The sequence below is a fragment of the Felis catus genome, chromosome A1, assembly GCF_018350175.1.
Source record: "Felis catus isolate Fca126 chromosome A1, F.catus_Fca126_mat1.0, whole genome shotgun sequence".
In the NCBI taxonomy this organism is placed as follows: Eukaryota; Metazoa; Chordata; class Mammalia; order Carnivora; family Felidae; genus Felis; species Felis catus.
This window is the reverse complement of record NC_058368.1, coordinates 207062608-207084882: the sequence shown is the minus strand read 5'-3', so window position 1 is coordinate 207084882 and position 22275 is coordinate 207062608. Positions and strand designations below refer to the sequence as shown.

Here is a 22275-nt window from a genome sequence, read left to right as displayed (position 1 = left end):
GTCGTTTTGTCAAGCATATTAGGAAAACATGGAAACAGATTTATGATGCTTTGATGGAACTAATGGATTTTTCAAAAATAAAAAGATGACTTGATGTGATAGCACTTAAGTGATAAATTTAGATAGAAGTTTCAGTGGAAAAAACACTAGCTTGAAAGCATGTTTTAGACATGTCTTTGATATTTATTTACTCTGAGAACCTGACAAATTACTATATATTTTTCCATCATCTGATTTTATTAATAGCACATTGCTATTTTTTAGACTAATATTTGAGCCTCAACTGCTTAACAGGTGAAATAAGGATATTAATATCCACTCCAACTTTTGATATTGCACAGTTTGATACTATGAAGATCATATCAGATAAAGAAAACAAAGGGCGCCTGGGTGGCTCAATCGGTTAAGCATCCTACTTCGGCTCAGGTCATGATCTCACAGTTCGTGGGCTCGAGCCCTGCTTCAGGCTCTGTGCTGACAGCTCAGAGCCTGGAGCCTGCTTCAGATTCTGTGTCTCCCTCTCTGCTCCTCTCCATTCATGCTCTGCCTCTCTGTCTCTCAAAAATAAATAAAAGTTAAAAAAAAAAAGGAAATAAAATATCCTGAAAATTGTAAAACTCTATGGACATTTATTATTTTTTCTACTCATTCAGCCATTGAATAGATAAATTAAAAAGTACTTATCTGTATATTAATAAATAGTGTTCCACAGAGTTCCCAGAAGATTCTTATATATCCATGGCAATCTTGACATTTATTTTTTTATAATGCTCTTCTGGGAATTTTATTATGAGGAAACTAATTATTGAGCATATTTTCTTTTTTAGTCTTCTCTGTAGGGGCAAGATGCAGTAAAGGTTATGCCAATATATATTTAAAAGTTAGCATTTTAAAAATGGAATACTTTGGGGGGTGCCTGGATGGCTCAGTCAGTTAAGCATCTGACTTTGGCTCAGGTCATGATCTCTTGGTTCATGGGTTTGAGCCCCACATCAGGCTCCATGCTGGCAGTGTGGAACCTGCTTGGGGTTCTCTCTCTTTCCCTCTCTCTCTGCCCCTCCCCAACTCACGCTTTCTCTGTCTCTCTAAATAAATTAATTAAAAAAATAAAAATAATGAAAATGGAATACTTTGAGTCCACATGAAATGAAAATCCTTTAGACTCTGTGGGTTTTTGTTGAATATTTTATTGCTATGTTCCTATCAAATAATATATTTCTTCAGATTTAATGTTTTACTTTGAGGATGGCTTACATTTATGCATTTGAATACATTTGTTTTATTCCAAATCTCTTTGAAGACTGTATATAAAAATAAAACTTGTAAATTCTCCTTCAGTTGGAGAATTTAATTTATGGTGAAGATTAATGAACCTTCTATCTAAATGTGTTCCACTTTGCTCTACTTTCATATGTATTTGTCTCTCATGGTCACTTGGATTATGCATTCTGACCGATGTAAATTTTATGGGAAATAATGAGTTAAATCACAGCCAGTACATCAGTCCCATTTGGAAATCCACTGACCTGAAGTGTAGATCTCGATGTATTACACATACGTTGAAACTAACGAGTGGTATTTAAGTTTCTCACCATCTTAAGAACAATCCAAAGCGCGTTGGTATTTCCTGTAGCAGAGCAGGCATTATTACTCCCTTCTCACAGATGCCTCTTCCTGGTAGTCTAGATGCTGGTCTGACTGATTCTCACACTCGTACAAGAGAACTTCAAAGGGAAATGAATCAGATTTCACAGTTTTGTTTTGTTTTGTCTTGTTTTTGGTAAGCATGCTGGTATTTACTAGCTTTGTGACTTAGAGTAAACTCACAGTCCTTGAGGACATCAGCTTTCACATCTTTAAAACAAAGGGATTAAAAGATGATTGCTAAGGTCTCTTTCAATTTAAAAATTTTACATACTAATTTAAGTGTGAATCTTATTCTATATGGTAAAATCAAATATGCTATCATGGTTACAAGTGTTTTACTGAAAATGTTGGGTAAAAAAATCAAACTCAATCCCATGGCACTCAGGATTCTTTTAGCACTTTAAAAACAGTTTTTTCATTCACAGCTCTCTTTTTTTGTTGCCATTTAATAAATTATCTTCTTATAATACATATAATATATTGAGTCAGATAATTTCAAATTAGAAGCTTATTTAGTATAAGCATCACTAAATTTTAAAATTAACTTTCTATTTTTTTTACTGCTTTTATCCCATATTTTATTAACAAAAAATTTCAAAGATATAAGAAGCTTGACTTGAACACAATCTAGATGTTAAAATATACATTTTGGGCACTTGGGTGGCTCAGTCGGTTATGGGTCCGACTTTGGCTCAAGTCATGATCTCACAGTTTGTGGTTCAAGCCCCACATCGGGCTGTGTGCTGACAGCTCAGAGCCTGTGTCTCCATCTGTGTGGATTCTGTGTTTCCATCTCTTTCTGTCCCTCCCCCTCTCATGCTGTGTGTGTGTGTGTGTGTGTGTGTGTGTCTCAAAAATAAATCAACATTTTTTTTTTAAATTTTTTTTTCAACGTTTATTTATTTTTGGGACAGAGAGAGACAGAGCATGAACGGGGGATGGGCAGAGAGAGAGGGAGACACAGAATCAGAAACAGGCTCCAGGCTCTGAGCCATCAGCCCAGAGCCCGACGCGGGGCTCGAACTCACGGACCGCGAGATCGTGACCTGGCTGAAGTCGGATGCTTAACCGACTGCGCCACCCAGGCGCCCCAAAAATAAATCAACATTTAAAAAATCTTTTAAAAAATAAAATAAGCGTTTTGCTCACTCTGCTTTGTCACATATCTATCCAACCATCCATTTCTCTGACATTTCATCCATCTGTCTCATTACAGACACATTTTAAAGTAAGTTGCCAATATCAGTACCCTTCACCCCTAAACACTTCAGGATGCGTGTCCTTAACTAGAGTTCAATATTTGTTTATAGCTTTTTCTTTTTTTAGTTTAAATTGCCATACAGTGCGGGGCACCTGGGTGCCTCAGTTGGTTGAGTGTCCGACTCTTGGTTTTGGATCAGATCATGATCTCACAGTCAACCCTGCTCTGTGCAGAACATGGAGCCTGTTTGGGATGCTCTCTCTCCATCTCTGCCCCTCCCTGCTCATTCTCTTTCTCTTGTGTGTGCTCTCTCTCTCTCTCAAATAAATAAACTTTAAATTGCCATACAGTGAATTGCACAAATCTTAAGTGCACCATATGATAACTTTTGTTGTACAGGAATATCTATGTAACCCAAAGATTTGTCAAGATAAAGAATATCATTATCTTCCCAGAAAGTTTTCTTGGGCCCCTTCCTGATCAAACCTTTTGCATATTCCCCAAAGACACCTACTGTTTTGGTTATTTTTCCCACCAGAGATTAGTTTTACCTATTATAGAACTTCATATAAATCGAACAATAAAATATGTACACTTCTGTGTAAGGTATCTTTTACTCAGGTACCTCAAAAATTTTCAGGCACATCAACATTGTATGTATTAGTAATTTGTTCATTTCTATTGCTTAATAGTATTCCATTGACTGAGTATACCATAGTTGATTTTTGTTTTGTTTATTTCTCATTAAACTTTTGTTTTAATGGATCTCAAAATTCTTTGACAGATATTTGGTCAAGTTGTGTCTGTAAAAAGTACTGACTTTTGCCACACACACACAAATTGTCCCCAAAATATTTCCCTTTCCTTCTGAAGGTTTTACAATGCATTGTTATCATTAACCAGTCTTTTACTATTAAACTTAAATGGCCAATTGACACAAACAGTTCTGAGACCATTCTTCCATCACTGATTAAGACTGGGGTGGCAGGTATTGGTGATATATTCATTTAGCCTTCTGAGCTTCTGGGCAGACTTGGTGACCTTGCCACTTCCAGCTGCCTTCTTTCCCACTGCTTTGATGATACCCACAGCAACTGTCTGTCTCATGTTACAAAGAGCAAAATGGCCCAGAGGAGGATAGTCAGAGTAGCTCTCAACACACATAGGAACCATATCAACGATGGCAACATCACCAGATTTCAAGAGCTCGGGACCATCTTCCAGCTTTTTTTCCAGAATGACAATCTTCTCCTTCTGCTCAGCGAACCTGCAGACAATGTGAGCTGTGTGACCATTCAGCACAGGTGCATATCCGGCACTGATTTGGCCTGGATGGTTCAAGATAATTACCCGAGCTGTGAAGCCAACTGTTTTCATTGGTGGGCCATTTTTGCTGTCACCAGCCACATTGCCACAATGAACATCTTTGACAGACACGTTCTTGATGTTGAAGCCCACATTGTCCCCAGGAAAAGCTTCACTCAAAGCTTCAGGGTGCATTTCAACAGACTTTACTTCAGTTGTAACATTGACTGGAGCAAAGGTGACCACCACACCAGGTTTAGGAATACCAGTCTCCATTAGGGCCACAGGGACAGTACTAATACCACCACTTTTGGAGACATCGTAGAGGGACAAGGACTTGTCACTTGGACAAGTTGGTGAACAAGTTGGTGGCTGTCCATTCTTGGAGAGACCTGCTTCAAATTCACCAACACCAGCATCAACAATCAGGACAGCACAGTCAGCCTGAGATGTGCCTCTAATCACATTTTTGATAAAGTCTCCGTGTCTTGGGGCATCAACGATGGTCACATAATACTTGCTGGTCTTGAATTTCGACAGGGAGATATCAATGGTGATACCACACTCACATTCAGCTTTCAGTTTGTCCAGACCCAGGCATACTTGAAAGAGCCTTTTCCCATCTCAGCAGCCTCCTTCTCAAATTTTTCAATAGTTCTTTGTCAATCCCACCACATTTGTAGATCAGATGACCAGTAATGGTAGACATGCCTGAATCTACATGTCCAATGACAATGATGATCATATGAAAGTCTTCCTTTCCCATTTTGGTTTAGGTTTAGGGATGGTTTTCATGATACCTGTGTTCTGGTGGCAAACCTGTTGGGTTTGTCTGAGTTGGGTTTGTCTGAGTACATGATAATTTATCTATTTTTTTTTCATGGACACTTGGGCTGCTTCCAGTTTTTAATCTAACATAAATAAAGATGCTATGAACATTTGTTTTAGGTCTTTATACGAGCATATATTTTAATTTCTATTTGGTGACTACCTAGGAGCAGAATTGCAGAGTTATAGGATAAGGTATACATCTAGTTTTATGAGAATCTACCAAAAGTTTTACTAAGATTTTTGTACCATTTTACACTCCAGCTACCAGGGTTTGAGAATTCTAGTTGGTTAATATACTCACAAACATTTTATGTTGTGTCTTTTTAAATTTCAAACATTTTGGTAGGTATGGAGTGGCATCTTATTGTGATCTTAATTTTTATTTCTCTGATGACTAATGATGTAGGTTACCTCTTCAGAAATATATATGGACCTTTGTCAGATACATAATTCATGAATATTTTTCTCCTGGGATTTTGCTTACCTATTCAATTTCTTAGTTGTGTCTTTTGATGAACAAAGGTTTTTTAAAATTCTGATGAAGAGTAATTTACTCAGCATTATAATAAAATAAAATAAAAATAATTTTTTATTTTATTAAATAAAATAAAATAATTTTTCTTTTATGGTTGTTGATTATTGTGGCCTTAAAATAAAACTTCTCTCTTCCAACTCCCAAAAACCTGTTTTCTTCTAAAAACATTGTTACCTGTTTACCTTTTATGTTTATGTGTTCTAATGTAATTATTCAATTCTTCCAGCATCATTCTTAGGCTTTCTTTTCCCCATTGCATTGTTTTAGTGCCTTTGTAGACAACTGAACAATCTGATAAGGGGGGCCTATTTCCGAGCTCCTTATTGTTTCACTGATTCACACCAGAATTATTCTGTCTTGGTTACTGCATTTGCATGGTAGATCTTGAAGCAAGATTTTCAAGCAAGATCTTGAATCAAGATAGATTCTTGATTACACTATCAAGAAGATAGTGTAAATACTTATTTTCTTCTTTTTGAAGATCGTTTTGTCTATTCTAGTTCCTTTGACTTTCCATGTACATTTTAGAAGCAGATTATCAATTTCCACGAAAAACGCCTGATGGATTATGACTGGCATTGTTTTAAATCTCTAGATTAATTTGAGGAAAATTGATATCTTAACAATTTTGGATCTTCCTATTTATGGATATAGTATCTTTCTTTGTTTCAGAATTTTTCAGAAGAATGAGTGGTCCCTACATCTATTTTTAGAAATGAATGAGTAATGAAATGAAAGGCATAGCAGAAAGCAGAGCAGGGGAAAAACAGGTAGAGAGGGAAAGTTGGAAAATGTGGGTGTGGCTTATACTATGTATGCAGAGCATACACAATTCTTATGAAACAAAAGATCAAAGATCTTGAGAAAGCTCTGTAATCAGAGTATTTTAGACCCAGTGTAGAGCCGAAGCTGCAAAGCAGTAAATATTTTATTATGTAAATGACATATCATAGCCACTTCACATGTATGTGGTTAACATGTAAGATAAAGGAATGATGAGTGAAAAAACAAATTCTAATCTTATCCTAAAAATTAAAAACAACAACAACAACAACAAATGCTAAGATTGTGCTTAGAATTAGGTTTCTGTTTGGAAGTTAATATAATTATCCTATACCCACAGCTCTTATGGCAAACCAGATCTATTGTTGGCTGACTAATGAGGAACAATGATGATCAGTTAAGGTACTGAACCTGGTTCTCTTCCTGATGTTTTTGTTTCATATACTAAGTCATGAGGATAGTAGTGTTATTGATACCATATAGCAGTGGAAGTTTTTATGATCTCTGTAAAGCTGGTAATGGAAGTTTATTAAGATTACTTATTATAAAGAAAATCAACATTTTTGAAGTGGAAAAATGACTTCATAGTGGTTTCAAATTACCTACAAGATAGTCTTTGATTAATGAAGTTAAATGAATTAAAGAAGCAACAACTGACATATCAGTAATATTCATTGTTCTCAGAGTTTCCTCTCTCTCTCTCTCTCTGCTCTCTGTCTCTCTCTCTCTCTCACACACACACACACACACACTTTTTAAAAAATCAATTTAACAAAACAGAAAGTTTAAGTGGTTTGTCTGACTCATAAGGTGAATGTAATTTGTATTAGGACTTTCGGGCTTTAATGTGACATATTTCCATATACACTACAGCTTCCTGAGTAATCTTAGCAGGTGGTGAAAAGAAAATGTGTGAATGGTTATCACCCACCCTATTCTGTCTTGCTATATTAACTGGATTTAAAAAATTTTACTACTACAGAGACCATCTTCAAACCAGACCCAGAAAAGCTCTACTAGGTTTTTTCGGGTAATTTTTAAACTAAACATTCTAAAATTATAACTAAGCAGTAGAATGCTAAAACATTAAACTTTTTTTGTGAACTGTTTTGAATCAGATTCCAGAAATCAGATGGTACTTCCTCTCCTTCACATGAATACTTCGTCCCAATTCTGAAGTATGAATTCTTTCTATCCATCTGTATAATAGAAGCACAAAATACTTTAAGTTGTAGAGATATGCTAATGGTTTCTGCTTTAATATGCTCTTTTGCTTCTATTTGGTGAATTTATCTTTTACTGATGATTCCTTGCATCACATAATGAATTGTTCCATTTACTGTACTAAAAGAGTGAAAAACACAAGGTTATATGTTTTCTTCTCTAGACTGTGCACGAAATGCGACATTAAAAAAACATGAAATCTGTGGCTTCTTTTAAATGTCATACTATAATATGTGTTCATTTTTTTCTTTTATAATAATAATGCTCAAAATAACTTAGACATCAGCTGTTCAGCCTCCTCATGTCATACATAGGAAACTAAAAACCAGAGCTATGTAGCAACTCACATAGATAATTAATACTTAGTTCACATTAGAATTCACCTGGGTCTTCTGGCTTCTAAAGCAACACTGCTTCCATGACATGAGAGAGAGCCACAAGGTACTTGTCCATTTACTGTCAAAATGGGATAAGCAGCCATCAAGAGAATCCCAAACATACTATCTTGTCCCAAACACATTCTTCCCTGACTGCTTGTATGACAGCAGCCTTACCAGTATCAGTTACCCAAGCCAGATAATAACTCATCTTCTGCCTACTGGTCCTGCATATCGATAAAACCCAGCAAGAGTTATCTACTTCCATAGTCCTTATAGATACTATTTCTACTCCATTTCTCAAAAACCTGATAATATCACACCGGCTAATGAATTCTCTTCCACCACTATTCTATCCCAGTTCACCAGTACAAGTTTTAATGATTACACTGCCACCTACCAGAGGGTATTTGTGTTCCACCTACGACTAGTGATTAGGGTCTCACTGCCAGCCAAGTGGTAAATGATCCAGTTCCAAAATGCCATCTCACCATCTGCTTTCTCAAACTTTTAGTGATATGAAGTTCTACAGAGTTGGTTCCTCAGGAAGCAGCAATTAACATGTAGATGATTTCTCAGGGAGTAACCTTGAGAGCAACACCCTTGGAAGGAAAGATTAAAAAGCAGGACTGAGCAGCAACATACGTTGATTTAATTTCAATGAGGGCCTCAGATCACTCTATGGAGTGTTCTGAAGTTGAGATAAGGGGGTTGGCATTTATACCCCTGCATCAATTAATCATTAGGATGCAAGGCTGTATGTCCTTGATCGAAGTGATTCTCTTCAGCTAAGGCAATTCTGCAGAGGCTGACACCTAAAGATTTTCTGTCAGCAGTGGGGGAACAAATCTTTCATTCTTGAAGGAGATGTGCATAGCACATCACAGTGGCCACCACACTTCTTTGGAAAATTCACAGTTTGTCATTTTTCATATCACTGTTACTTATTTATTGATATCATCCCACCTACTACATGGAAGGCGTATTGAAGATAAGATGTTGACATTTTCAACTTTGATCTGCCTGGCAATGTCAGTTACTGAGTTTTATATTTGTGTTATTATGCTGCATGAATGCATGGCCTTTTCTTTTTCCTAAAATCTTTATACTAAATTGAGCACTTCTATGATGCAAAGTTAAAAATGCCAACAATTGTTCCAAGTGACCCTTTCTTTTTTCTTCTTTTGCTTGTTATCTTGTACATTATTTTAAAGATACAACTATGCTGGGGTGTCTGGCTGGCTCAGTCAGTAGAGCATGCAACTCTTGATCTCAAGGTTGTGAGATGCATTGGGCATGGAGCCTATAAATAGCTAGCTAGCTAGATACAGCTGTGCTATAAAGTTCTTCTCCTGGGGCACCTGGGTGGCCCAGTTGGTTAAGCATCCAAATCCAACTCTTGATTTTGGCTCGGGTCATGATCTCACCATTCATGAGTTTGAGCCCTGCATCAGGCTCTGTGCTGACAGCGCAAAGCCTGTTTGGGATTCTCTGTCTCCCTCTCCCCACTCACTCTCTCTCAAAACAAACAAACAAACAAACATTAAAAAAAATGTTCTCCTTCTATCCTTTTCAACTCTGGCTATATCCAGAAATTATGGTGATTTTGAATGGATCATACCAGAGACAGTTTATAAAGTTTAAGTATTTTACTTTTAAAATATGTCTAAAGTCTCTATTAGCTCCTTTTATCATTGTGTGTGTGTGTGTGTGTGTGTGTGTGTGTGTGTGTGTGTGTAAATTATGGAAAAGATAAAATCTAAAGTGACATAAGAGATCACCTGGACTTTAATTATTTCTCCATTTCAGCATGAAGCTTTGTGCATACCAGATCTTCAGAACTTCTGTTTATTGAATCCACATATTGGAATATTTAGTGCATTGGAGACTTTATCCAACAGTGATGAATAAGGTAATCAGGTCACCAGTTGATCAGCTCCTTAGCAACCAAAAGTACAAATTGACCTCATTTGTACCAACAGTTCCCTCAGAACAATTTGTTTAAGGTATAAGAACAATGAAAGGAAAAGTAAACTTTTGCAATGTCTGAATTATATTTATAAATATGCATCAATTCTAGTTGAACCGTAATAAACTGGAAATTTGCCCAAAACTTGAAGAAGAAAGTTGGAAATAAAACAACATGCCACATGGACTTCTAGCATTCTTTTAGTTTTAACAAAGTAGTAGACAGTGTTCCCATAAGATTGCCCCTCCCTGGTCATACAGAGACATTATTTACTCTACACTGCTTCTTTAAAACTGTGTCCTTTTTCATTTGTGTATTCTGCTAGGGGCTATCAGTCATAGCTTGGTAAGATGACAGGTCCTTAGCAATGAGTTTGCACTCCCTGAGGAAGACAGCTAATAGTTGACGGGATTATATGCTTAGTGAGCTGAAGGCTGACAATATTTCATTATGCCAACAACAACATTTATAGAAATAAGGCTCAAATAAGTTCAGCTAGCAATGTTCTCTTCAAGGAAATTGATAATATGAACTCTTTTTCTGTGTAGAATCAATAACATAAGAATATTTCATACTATACTATGACAGGATGTCTATATGAATGGGCTCCTAAGTTAATAAGCATCCTAATAATACTCTTCAAAATTCAAAGAGTGTAAAACTGTGGAACTAAAGATGAGGAAGCAAATCTGATTGTTAAAATGAATAAGGATACAGAAATGGTTAGTGGTTCTCTAGTTGTTTAGCGTCTTATACAAATAGCCATTTCTATTGTTTTGAAAACTGACTTGTTATTGTTTTATTTTTATTTAAAAAATTTTTAAAACATGTTTTGTTTATTTTTGAGAGACAGAGAGACAGAGTGCGAGCCAGGGAGGGGCAGAGAGAGAGGGAGACACAGAATCCGAAGCAGGCTCCAGGCTCCGAGCTGTCAGCACAGTCTGACATGGGACTCAGATTCATGAACTGTGAGATCATGACCCGAGCTGAAGTCAAACAGTTAACCAACTGAGCCATCCAGGCACCCCTGTTATTGCTTTAATGCTACAAATTCAAAGAAGAAATTGCAGCAGTACAGAAAAATAAAAGATTAAAAAATTCCCACGTTTCTCCACCTAGAACTAATTATGATAGATATTAGGTAGAGATTATTCCAAACATCTATAAATATATGGAGAGAAGGATAGACACACTAACAGAGAAAGAAATTTTATAAAAATAAAATCACATCTTGCATGCTATTTTTAACAAAAAACATTGAAATTTATTTTTTTTAAGTTTATTTATTTTGAGAGAGAGAAAGTTCAAGCAAGGGAGGAGCAGAGAGAGAGGGAGACAGAATCCCAAGCAGGCTCCACACAGAGCAGAGCCGGACACACAGCTCAAACCCACCAACCGTGAGATCATAACCTGAACTGAAACCCAGAATTGGATATTTAATCAAGTGAGCTACTCAGGCGTCCTGAATTTATTTTTTATTATATTTAACAGAATGAAAGAAATCAGACTGCAAATAAAGGAAATGGTAAAGTTCAGATTCTTTTTGTTTTAATTTCAGAAGATGGTAGCTACTAAACTTTCCCTAAAAAGAATAAAAAATGAAAAATTAAAAAATCCTTTTTTTTCTTTTTCTTTTTAAAACCAATTACTACCAATTGTCTCCCTGCTTTGGAAGCAAAGTAAATTAGTACACTCTACACTTTTCCACTTCTCTATTATTCTTAGTTTTGTTAATTATACTGTTAAGTTGCTATGGTTTATAATATTTACATTGTTATATGACTATAAGTCCCATAGTTATTTTTTTCTTAAATCTGTATTCAAATGCTCCACACTCATATTTTAGCAAAGATTATCTATTTTCAATTAATTTTTATATATATATATATTTATCTTTGTTATTACATTTGGTCATCAATCAATTTTTGAAAGAAAGGATCTTGGGTACTACATTTCCTCAATTTTTTCACGCTTGAGAAAATTCTGTAATTTTAAGAATAAGTCTATGACTTAATGAAGAACAATGCTAAGTATAAATGTCTTGTTATAGTTTCTATTTCTTATACTTTTATAAATGTAGATGCTGCTTTATTTTTCTCTGGCATGGTATGCTGGTGGAAAGATGTCTAAGGCCACCCTAATTGCCTCCTATAAGCTACTCAAATCTCCATCCATAACTTAAATAATTATTTTCTAAGCTATAACTTATCATAAACATATATTTATCTCTTTTCATATAACTGTGTGTGACCTATAAATTCATTTCAAAAACTTTTTAGCCATTGTATCATTGAATGGTTTTAAAGACTACCAATTACATTTATGTTGGATGGTCTTTGTCCTCTTTTCTGTATTTTTTTCTCTTGATGAATTTCATTTGTCTCTATCTATTTCCTACTTTCTCTACATTTATTGCAATAAGTAATTAATTATGAGTAATCAATGATAAGATAAGTAATTAAAATTGAACTATTCTTTTAGATGCTATCCAACTTCTTGGTTTATAATAATGCCATTTTAATTCTTGATTTTTTTCCTTCAGTAATATTTCTTTTTTTTTTTTTTCAACGTTTATTTATTTTTGGGACAGAGAGAGACAGAGCATGAATGGGGGAGGGGCAGAGAGAGAGGAAGACACAGAATCGGAAACAGGCTCCAGGCTCTGAGCCATCAGCCCAGAGCCCGACGCGGGGCTCGAACTCACGGACCGCGAGATCGTGACCTGGCTGAGGTCGGCCGCTTAACCGACTGCGCCACCCAGGCACCCCAGTAATATTTCTTTTAATGTGATTCTGCTATTTGTAATAATCTTATCTTTGAATAATTTTTTCTCAAAATTTATGTCTTCACTAAATTCCCCTTTAATATGGAGGTTTTCTTATGGTGTTTGGATTATAATTTCTTCCAGACTGAGTTCTTCATCTCTCTTTGGTTTAATACGTTACTTATTTTTGCTATAAAATGTTCATGTTTGCAGTGACAATTCTTTATATTTTGCTCACCCAAACGTTCTATTTACTTTTATTTCATTTTGATGACCTTTCCTTGACTCTTTTACTCCCTTTCTAAGATTTTGAACATGGAATTTGAGGAATAAATGTTGCTTTCTAAAAGCTTCATTCAAGTCTGAAGGCACAGGATTGGGAGGAGATTTTCTGGAACTTCGTGGAGTCTTTGTTGGAGGACTTGAACCCTACTTGTTCTTTGTTATTTTGTTGAGAGCCTTAAGTTAATGTTATGGGTTGAATTATGTCCTCCAAAAGTTGTTGAAGTCCTAACCTCAGCTTCCTATGAATGTGACCCTATTTAGAAATAAGATATTTCAACATGATCAAGTTAAGATAAAGTCATTAGCATGGAGTCTCACCCAATGTGACTGTATCCTTGTAAACAGGGAAATGTGGACATTGTGGTAGATGTGCACATGGAAATAATGCCAAGTGATGATGAAGGCTGAGACTAAGGTGATGCATCTACAAGTCAAGGAATACCAATGATTGCCAAACAGCCCAAGAAACTAGGAGAGAGTCACAGAAAAGATTCTTCCACGCAGTTAGGAGGAACCAACTCCACTGGCACCTTGAGCTCAAATACTGAGCCTCCAGAGCTGTGGGACAATAACTGTCTGTTGTTTATGCCACACGGTTTGTGGTATGTTGCTATGACAGTCCTAGGAAACTGATACATCTAGTTAGGATTATTTCTTTTTATCATGGGGAGAAAGGACATTCAGTTTTGGCTTATTGCCCCCAATGAAACCTAAAGGTCTGAATTTTTAGGCATTTTTTTTAAACAGGGGAGGGGGGATAAGAGTAATTAAATCCTGTTGTTGTTCAATCTTCTCACATGAAGATAGGAGTCTTCCATTTGTCTCTTACCTTATTATTCAGTTATTATTCCTTCATTTATTCTCAAGAGCTCATTAAGTTTAGACACAGAAACATATTAAAATAGATTCTACCTAAACCCTTTATCTGGATTCATGTTTGGCTTTGAATGCTTTTGAAAGAAAAGATGTCTGTGTTGTCTTGAACATAGCAAGTCTTATGCCAAGGATCCTCTGAGCCCTGAGCTCTAATATGAATGGCCCTGTGCAGATGTGCCCTTCTCAATTTCTTTGGTCTCTAGGCTAGTATTAGATCTATGAGCAATCCCTCATCCAGTTAAACAAAAGGGAACATTCTAATAAGAGTGAATATGTCACTTTTTTATACAAATAATGGTAGTTCTAGGGGTGTCTGGGTGGCTCAGTCAATTAAGCATCCGACTTTGGCTCAGGTCATGATCTCATGGTTTGTGAGTTTGAGCCCTGTGCTGTGCTGACAGTTCAGAGCCTGGGGCCTGCTTTGGATTCCATGTTTCCCTCCCTCTCTCTGACCTCCTTCCCCCCTCAAAAATAAATAAACATTAAAAAAAAATAATGGTAGTTCTAGAAGAATGATATGTTTGGATAATAACAACTGAATTTCTAATTTCTCTCATATCTCCCCTCTTTACTGAAGTAAGAGGAGCAATGATGACTACTTATCTCTTTACAAAAATTATTTTCCTGCAAGGAATCCAGGCTGAAGGGATCAAGCTAGTTCTCACTTCACTTCTATTCAGGGGCAAAGGAAAGAAATTGTTAAGACATTGGAACATAATAACTGAATTCCCAGTATTCTCAAGTAGAGTATCTTCATTTAAATGTATAATCCAACATTTTTTTTCTGACTGCCAACATACTTAAGAGTAGTTATTTCTCTTAGCACTCCCCATCAAAAAAGAACTACTACTTGGGCACCTGCGTGGCCCTTGATTCAGCTCAAGTCATGATCTATCTCATGGTTCCTGGGATCGAGCCTCACAATGGGCTCTGTGCTAAGTGTGGAGTCTGCTTGGCATTCTCTCTCTCTCTCTGCTCCTCCCCCACTCACTATCTCTCTCTTAAAAATAAATACACATAAAAAAAAGTACCACTCAAGCTTAGGAAAACTATATTACAGCAAAAACAAGCAAACAAACAAAAGGCTTAATTACTGATGAATAAAATCTATGTACTGCTTCTTTTTTTCTTTGTATATTTTTTGAGAGAAAGCAAGAGAGAGAGTATGGGAAGGGAAGAGAGAGAGGGAGGAAGAGAGAACTCCAAACAAATTCTGTGCACTGTAGTCACAGAGCCTGATGTGGGGATCAAACTCACGATCCATGAGATCATGACCTGAGCTGAAATCAAGAGTTGGACGCTTCTGAGCCACCCAGGCGCCCCTCTATCCTGCTTCTTCATCCTAATCGGTACAAAACTAATTAATCCTGTCTGAATAAAGTAACATTCATTCATTACAGAATACTTTATTAGGAGAATATTTCAATTCCTGTATTAGGCAGTGATAGTTGTTTGTGGCTTCCTTTTTGCACATTAGTCTGTGAAGGACAATGATCCTTATGAGCAAACACTGGTCCTGGAATCACATATCTTAAACATAGCGGTGCAGCAGTTTAAATGTGTTGACATGCATACGATAACAGAAGCCAGCTGATAGTGGCCTGGACAAATGAACTTCATTGTTTTCTTTAATTACAAAAAGTCTGGAGGTAGATTTCCTTTACTGTTGATGGGCCAAAGGACAGAGTGCTGATGCCAACCACCATGGTCCCTTTCATTAGGAAAGCGAAGGAGGGCTGCAGAAACAAGTATTTGGCTAATTCTATCAAGAAAGGCATGGAGACAGGATTTGGGAATGCTTATTGAATCAACCATTCATCAGGAAACAATATGAAAATAACATATTTTACTGCTCTTTGTTTTCCTATTAGCTTATTTTCCACATTTGTCAGCAAGCTTCTATTGAGTAATGAATATTCATTTGCTGGATTAAACTCTTTGGATTTAAGGTACTCAAAGATCTGAAGTTTTCTATTTAGAATATAATAAAAACTGACTCACTCCTTAACTCCTTTTAGACTCTTCCACCATTTCCATTAGGAAAGTACTTTTGTAAACTATTTGCTGACTCTAAACGTTGGAGTTTTTCTTGCATGAGTCAAAATAGACTTAGCAATCAAGTGAAAACTACGATGGCCACAAATACTCACGTTTATATTCTGATCCATTTCACATACATATTTGTGAGATAAAACAAAAAAGTGACAACAGCAAAACCAGAATCGGTGAGCCAAGAAAAGTGAGAGCCTAAGAAATGATTCAGGAGCTCCAAACTGGTTTTGAAACTGAACAGTGGCTTCTGAGGATATTTGCCTCAGGCAGTCGAGTTATTAGACTCTGGGTTAAACTAACAATGGGAAGCCCCAGACGTGAGGGATTAAAGTTAATATTTACGTGAGCTTTGAACTGTTGGGACCCCTTAGGTTAACTAGTTACATAATATTAATGGGAAAATTTAGTTTTATCACTATTTCCCATAGAATGGGAATGTATTAAATTTTTTTATAAACGTTTAACAAAAGTATTACAAAGTATCAGATTTATCTGGGGAAAAGTATCCTGTGGGAGATATTTAAAGCACTCAGAACACCAAGATGTTTTAAAAAAAAATAATAAAAATAATAATAAAGGAAAGAAGGTTGAACAATAGAAAGGCAATTAGCTGAATTTAAGAGGCAAGAGCAAGCCTCTTAAAATCTCAAGTCCTAGTGAGCCCAGCAGAGGGTTCTCTTCAACATTAAATCACAACATAATCAATGGCGTCTGGGTGGCTGGGGTAGGGAAACATGCTAAGTGCTGACTTTTTAAGATGCTTTTGAAAACCTTAAAGCTTCAGACTAAAGTGTTTGCTAAAGAGAATAGAGTGGATGTTACAAACACTTTGAGTGATTATGTATGTATGTATCCAAAAAAAATATTTATAGCAAGGAGGAGCAGAAAGTAGAGGAAAAAACAGATGTATGAGGGAAATAAAAAGCCAGGTCTGTAATAAAAGAAGGAAAACAATAAGTTCTCAAAAATGGGCTATATTGTTGTGACCTAGACCTGCCCTTACCACTCAACTTTGCTGGTCTTTTTCTTCTTCTTCTTCTTCTTCTTCTTCTTCTTCTTCTTCTTCTTCTTTCAAAAAGGTACATGAATTAGAGAAAGCTTCTCAATCCTATTCGGAAACCAGACCTTGCTTCCTGCCCTTAGCATGGTCGCTCCTTCTGCCAGAGCCCAGTTTCCTTGGAGCACTTTCTCTATGATTCTGTGCAGGCTAAGTAGGGCATAGCAGAGAGTTAAAAGTACTCAAGACTATCAGTCTAAGGTTTACCCTTTTCTGTGAGTAAACCAGATAATGTTTTACTACAATTACCTCCATAATTCATGGCCCATTGCCCATATCAAAACGATAGGCTTGCTGTTGTTAATGCTATGGGATTGGTTTTAACCATTTGTGAGATTGTTAAAAGTATTTTTAACTTGTACAAAGGCCACATGGTTTTGACCTGTAGCAAGCTGGACAAAGAGAGAGCAACAGAGTGCCAGCCCTTACAGTTACATATCTTGGGCAGATGCCAGGCAAAACTGAGTCACATAGATTGCATTCAGCATCGGATCACCATTCTTCTCAATGTTGCTCTTAGCGCTCCACCCCACAGTCCTCAGGGTATCTTCTGGTTGTTAAAGAACTCCATCTTCCCTGTTTTCTCTGCTGGGAACCTGTTCTTATCTAACCAAACTGGCCCCAGTTTCTCACCCCAATAGCTACCCGGGCAGATATTTCTGTAACAAAGGCTAGTGTTTACAGTGGTGATGTGTTGAATTGTGGATTGTCTGCATCATTGCTATTTTGGGTTACAGGCTTTTGTGAGTACTTTTAGCATCTTGCTGTTTGATCTTACTGATTCTTGGCTTTGTTTTAAAGGATGTCTTAGCTTTAAATCCCCCCAAAGAGAGCCTGGGACAAAGGCTTGTTTGTACGTAGTTATTTAAGAAAGAGAGAGACAAAACAGAAAGTGGGAAAGAAGGGGGAAAAAAGCCAGAAAAAAAAGCCAGTACAAGAATCTGCTACCTATTTATCCACTGCAGGTGGCTGGCACTTGATCCAATGTGACTTTAAGTGGAGACATATGACATATGCCTCAGAGCTGTCCAACCAGGGGACAAAGGAGAAAGCATATATCCATCAGTTCCTGGCCCACTGGTCAAGGATGAGGTCATCAGTATTAACTCCCCAAGCTTCCTTGTTTGCCTGCCTGAGCACCCAGAAAATCCCTGCAGCAGAAGAGAAGCCCATGGCAGAAGCAGCACTCTGCAATGAGTCTGTGCAAGGTGCTATCAGGATGCAGTTTTGTGAAACTAATCAAAGGTTCAGGGAGCTGGTTTTGTAATAGAGGCTGGAGGAAGGGGTGGGACAAACAGAATCTGAAATAGTATATAAGAAGTGTTAGATATACTGGAAAGGCCAGTTCTGAAATTCTTAACCTCCAAGGTTGTCTCCTCTCAAGATGTACAACATGAGGCTGGATAAAGTACTTTCCTTAAGGAGGGTTAACCAAATAACAACGTCAGACATTTTTCTCCCTCTTGGCTTTATTACAAGAGAGCCCTAATGAATGGGCCTCTTTGGCCATGAGTTATTCTCAGATGCAAGCATGTTCTAAAGTGTTACCAACTTTTCATTAAAATGAATAAGGATAAAAGCATTACATAATCTATAATAAAATCTAAATATCAGGAAGGGTCACAGAGTAAAACATTCTGGTTTCTTTCACTTCTTATGGATTTGTCAAAGGAAGCCATGTTCTATGAAACATTTCAAGAAAAGCAAAGAACTGCTTTGAAATAAATCAGGGTATTTAAGTGGGTGAACAGAGAATTCAGAAATCTAACTCCATGGAATGTTGGTATCTAAAAAGCAGGAAGTTAGGATTCCTTAGTATCCCATCAAGCCATACAATGCCAGCTTTCCTGCATCTTTGGTTTTGCATGGTTTGCTCATAGTTTCCTCTTAACCCTTCCAATCCAACTCAAATTCCATCTTTCCTTCAAGATGGTGCCCCAAGCCTTTTCTCCTACATCAACCTGTCCCTGCATCTGTGGGCCCATGTGAACCTTTACTTTTCTTTATCTTTGTTAAAAGCAAACTATAGTTTGCCAGTATTTCCAAACTGCTGCTTCACAGACTGAGCAGATCGAATATTTAACCACATACCTCAGTTTGCTTCACTTCTCTTTCACTGATGGGATTCATGGCCCAGTTCTTCTCTTCTCTACTTCATTACCTGATACATATTTATATGAAGTATTACATACATTGGAAAACATGAGTCTACCTTTTAAAAATGGAGCATTCATTTATGTAGTCATTCACACACACAAAAAAAGTGTATTAAAACACTTACTCCAAAGTAGGTACTTGGGCTGGGAGCCATATGCATAAAACTAATACGGTTCCTGCTTCACAGAGCTTATGTGGGGCAAGGGATAGGGTAAACACCGGCATGCAGTTTGATTTTTAAAAAACGCAAAAATTGAAAGCTGAATAATGTGCTAAGAGTGAAATAAGGAGTTGAGCTGGAGAATAACACAGATGGACTTTAAACCCAGTGTTCAAGGAAGTGTTCTCTGGGAAGGGGATACTTAAGCTAAGTCCTAAATGATGGAAAGGACCTAGCTCCAAGGAAGGTTGGGAGGAGAATATTTTAAGAAGAGGGTTACAGCCTGGAAAAAGTCCTTGAGCCAAGTGGACTATAGAGGACAGTGTCCAAGAGGAGACTGGAGGGATGGGCAGGGCTGCCTCATTCTGGACCTTGTAGCGTAATGAGCATTGTGGGTTTTTTTTTTCTAATGTGTAATGAAAATTCCTCGAGGGATCTCACGTAAAAGAATGGCATAATTGAAGTTGCTTTAAAATGATTAGTTTGCCATATGGAGATTAATTTGGAGATGGGGTTGAAGGGACTAGTTTAAAAGAGGTTGTTCTGGCCTAAGATGATTGGTGACCTCCACTAAGAAAGGCAAGAATAGATTCAAGATGTATTTTAGAGAAGAGATTGTCATGTATGGAACAAGAATAAGGAAAAATACATTTCCTAATATGTATTACCTTGGATAAATAAAATAAATTTTTTGGTATGCTTGCTTTCTCTCATACACCAAATTACTAACTCTTCAGGATAGGATCAATTTTTTATATGTACTCTATATTTTCCTTAAATTTCTGAGAACAAGATAGATGTTTAATAAATACTTGTTTTCTTGTTCAGTTTTTATTAACTAAACCACAGGATATTTCATCAAAATTATATTAGATGGCAGAATAAAATACTGTGAATACTTTCAAGTCTTTCCAATGCTGTTTTTATTACTCTGTTACTTGGTGGATAGATGCTAAAAAACAGAATGTTGACTTTTGTGGGTGTTTCATAAAAATGAGAAATCTCTCTGCTTGATTTAGCATTGATTCTGCCAAACTATTCAGTGTGGTTTCCAACAGAACACAAACTTGGCACCTAAAATAGGGCACTGTGTGCCCTTGCATTTGGAGCTGATCAAAGCATTCGTAACCCGTGTAGACTCTGGACAACTTTAGAAAACAAAGTCAAAATCTTCACAAGATAGTCCCAAGCAAAGGGGACACACCAGCCCTTTTGTAGCAAAAACACTTTCTCCAGGCAAGTTCTGAAGAGGAAACTACCATCTGCACACTTCCCTTTCACACGCTTTCCCTTGTAGTGATATCCTTTTCTCCACCAAGTACCAAAATTTACTCTCAGGGAAAAGACCAATAAGTGTATTTACATAATGGCATATGAAATTCTTGAGGGGGTTGTATTTCCCAGGAATATCTGGTGCCAAAAGTATTTCCATAGATTTCATTTTAGACATGGAGGGGCTAAAGGGACAGTGCTCTTCATAAAGAAATCCTACCGGAAGGTCAAATGGTGATTCTTCCTACTGCTCTGACTGACATGAGGTCTGCGGAGGATGTGAAAACAAAACTCTAGAGTGGGTCTGGCTGAGGACAAATTGGGAGGATCCTGGCAGCCCACATATCTAGGAACTTTCCTTTAAATTCAGAGGTCCCTGATTCTCTCTTTGGCATCCCTCAATCTGCAGATTTTAAAGAATTCCAGAAAAATTATATTGCCTTAAGCCATGGAAGTCCTCCACAACCTCTTGTTGGACCTGGAAGACCTAGTTGCAGAAGGGAGGTTTGTCTCTCTTGTGTTTGCTAAGGTTTGTCATTTATGCCGTCTAACATTTGAAGAGAATAATCAAATGTTTGGAAGTTTCAGATAACTGTCAGCATAGTGTTTGGGATTAAAGGCTAAGTTTGGGGGGCGCCTGGGTGGCTCAGTTGGTTAAGCGTCCGACTTCAGCTCAGGTCATGATCTCACAGTTTGTGGGTTTGAGCCCCGCATAGGGCTCTGTGCCGACAGCTCAGAGCCTGGATCCTGCTTCGGATTCTGTCTCCCACTCTTTCTGCTCCTCCCTCGATCATGCTCTGCCTCTCTCTGTCTCTCAAAAATAAATAAAAGTTAAAAATTAAATAAATAAATAAATAAATAAATAAATAAAGGCTAAGTTTGGGAAACAAGGTCCTCACGTTTATTAATTGTTCCACAAGAGCACAAGTCTGTCTACTGGACCCAGGTTGGACTGCATGATTCTCTTTTTGAGTAGCATACTATTGCTATGTCCTGTGGCTCTCTGATTCTGGTTCTGACCCTGACTCTTGACTTAGAAAATTTTATGTTATGTTCTTGACCTTTATGGGACAGAGTGCAAGACTCTAGCTTCATACCTTTGTCCACCTCTTACATACTGACAAACCTTCATATATGAACAGGGATCAACTATCACAAACCCTTCGTATACTCCCAAATTCCTGAACCCTTAGTAGTCCTCGATACTATGTATAGTTTAATGACATGGAAGTCTTACCTCTTAAAACTCTTTGTAAAGTTCTAGATCATATGAAATTTCCCTCTATGATGAGGATGTTCAATCTCCATGTAGACCCATTCATACTAGCTTTAACCTCTGAACCATATGAGCAGATCCTTTCTCTTAGGAGAATCTTTCAAAAATTTGGAGTCAGCCATATTTCAGCCAAATATTTGGAGTCAGTCTTCAATTATTCACCTTCTTTAGATTATTAGCTCCAATTAATTCAACCATTTCTGATAATAAGAGTTTTAAGACTTTTTACTGTCCCGTGTGCTATCCCAATCACTACAGCTTTTCAAACATTTCTTCCAATGATTGATGCACAGAGCAGAATACCGTAACTCAGGATTCACCCTAAGGCACATGGAAATGATAAGTCTTCCTCGTCCTTCATACTACGTCCTATTCAGATTAAGGTGACCCTTTCTTAATGTTCTGATCACTTCTCAGATGTTGGTATTTATTTGCCATAATTCCAATCAAAAACTCTAAATAGCCTTCAGTGTGTGCCTGCCATGCTCTTAAAATATTATTTGT

The 22275-nt window shown here is 37.1% G+C and overlaps 1 protein-coding gene and 1 long non-coding RNA gene across 2 annotated transcripts; both read right to left on the bottom strand.

Moving 5' to 3' along the window:
• Nucleotides 1-3702: 3702 nt before the first annotated feature.
• On the bottom strand, nucleotides 3703-6650 carry LOC101095718 (elongation factor 1-alpha 1-like). The gene is given in 3 exon segments (XM_045037852.1): nucleotides 3703-4746; nucleotides 4749-4814; nucleotides 4817-6650. Coding segments are annotated over 3 exon segments (1104 nt in total). The 5' UTR covers nucleotides 4920-6650; the 3' UTR covers nucleotides 3703-3811.
• On the bottom strand, nucleotides 3703-21427 carry LOC123380186. The gene is made up of 4 exons (XR_006585659.1): nucleotides 21413-21427; nucleotides 8227-8229; nucleotides 6657-6661; nucleotides 3703-3805 (listed from the first exon to the last, which is right to left on the bottom strand). It is a non-coding gene; the product is annotated as an uncharacterized LOC123380186 (long non-coding RNA).
• Nucleotides 21428-22275: the final 848 nt, after the last annotated feature.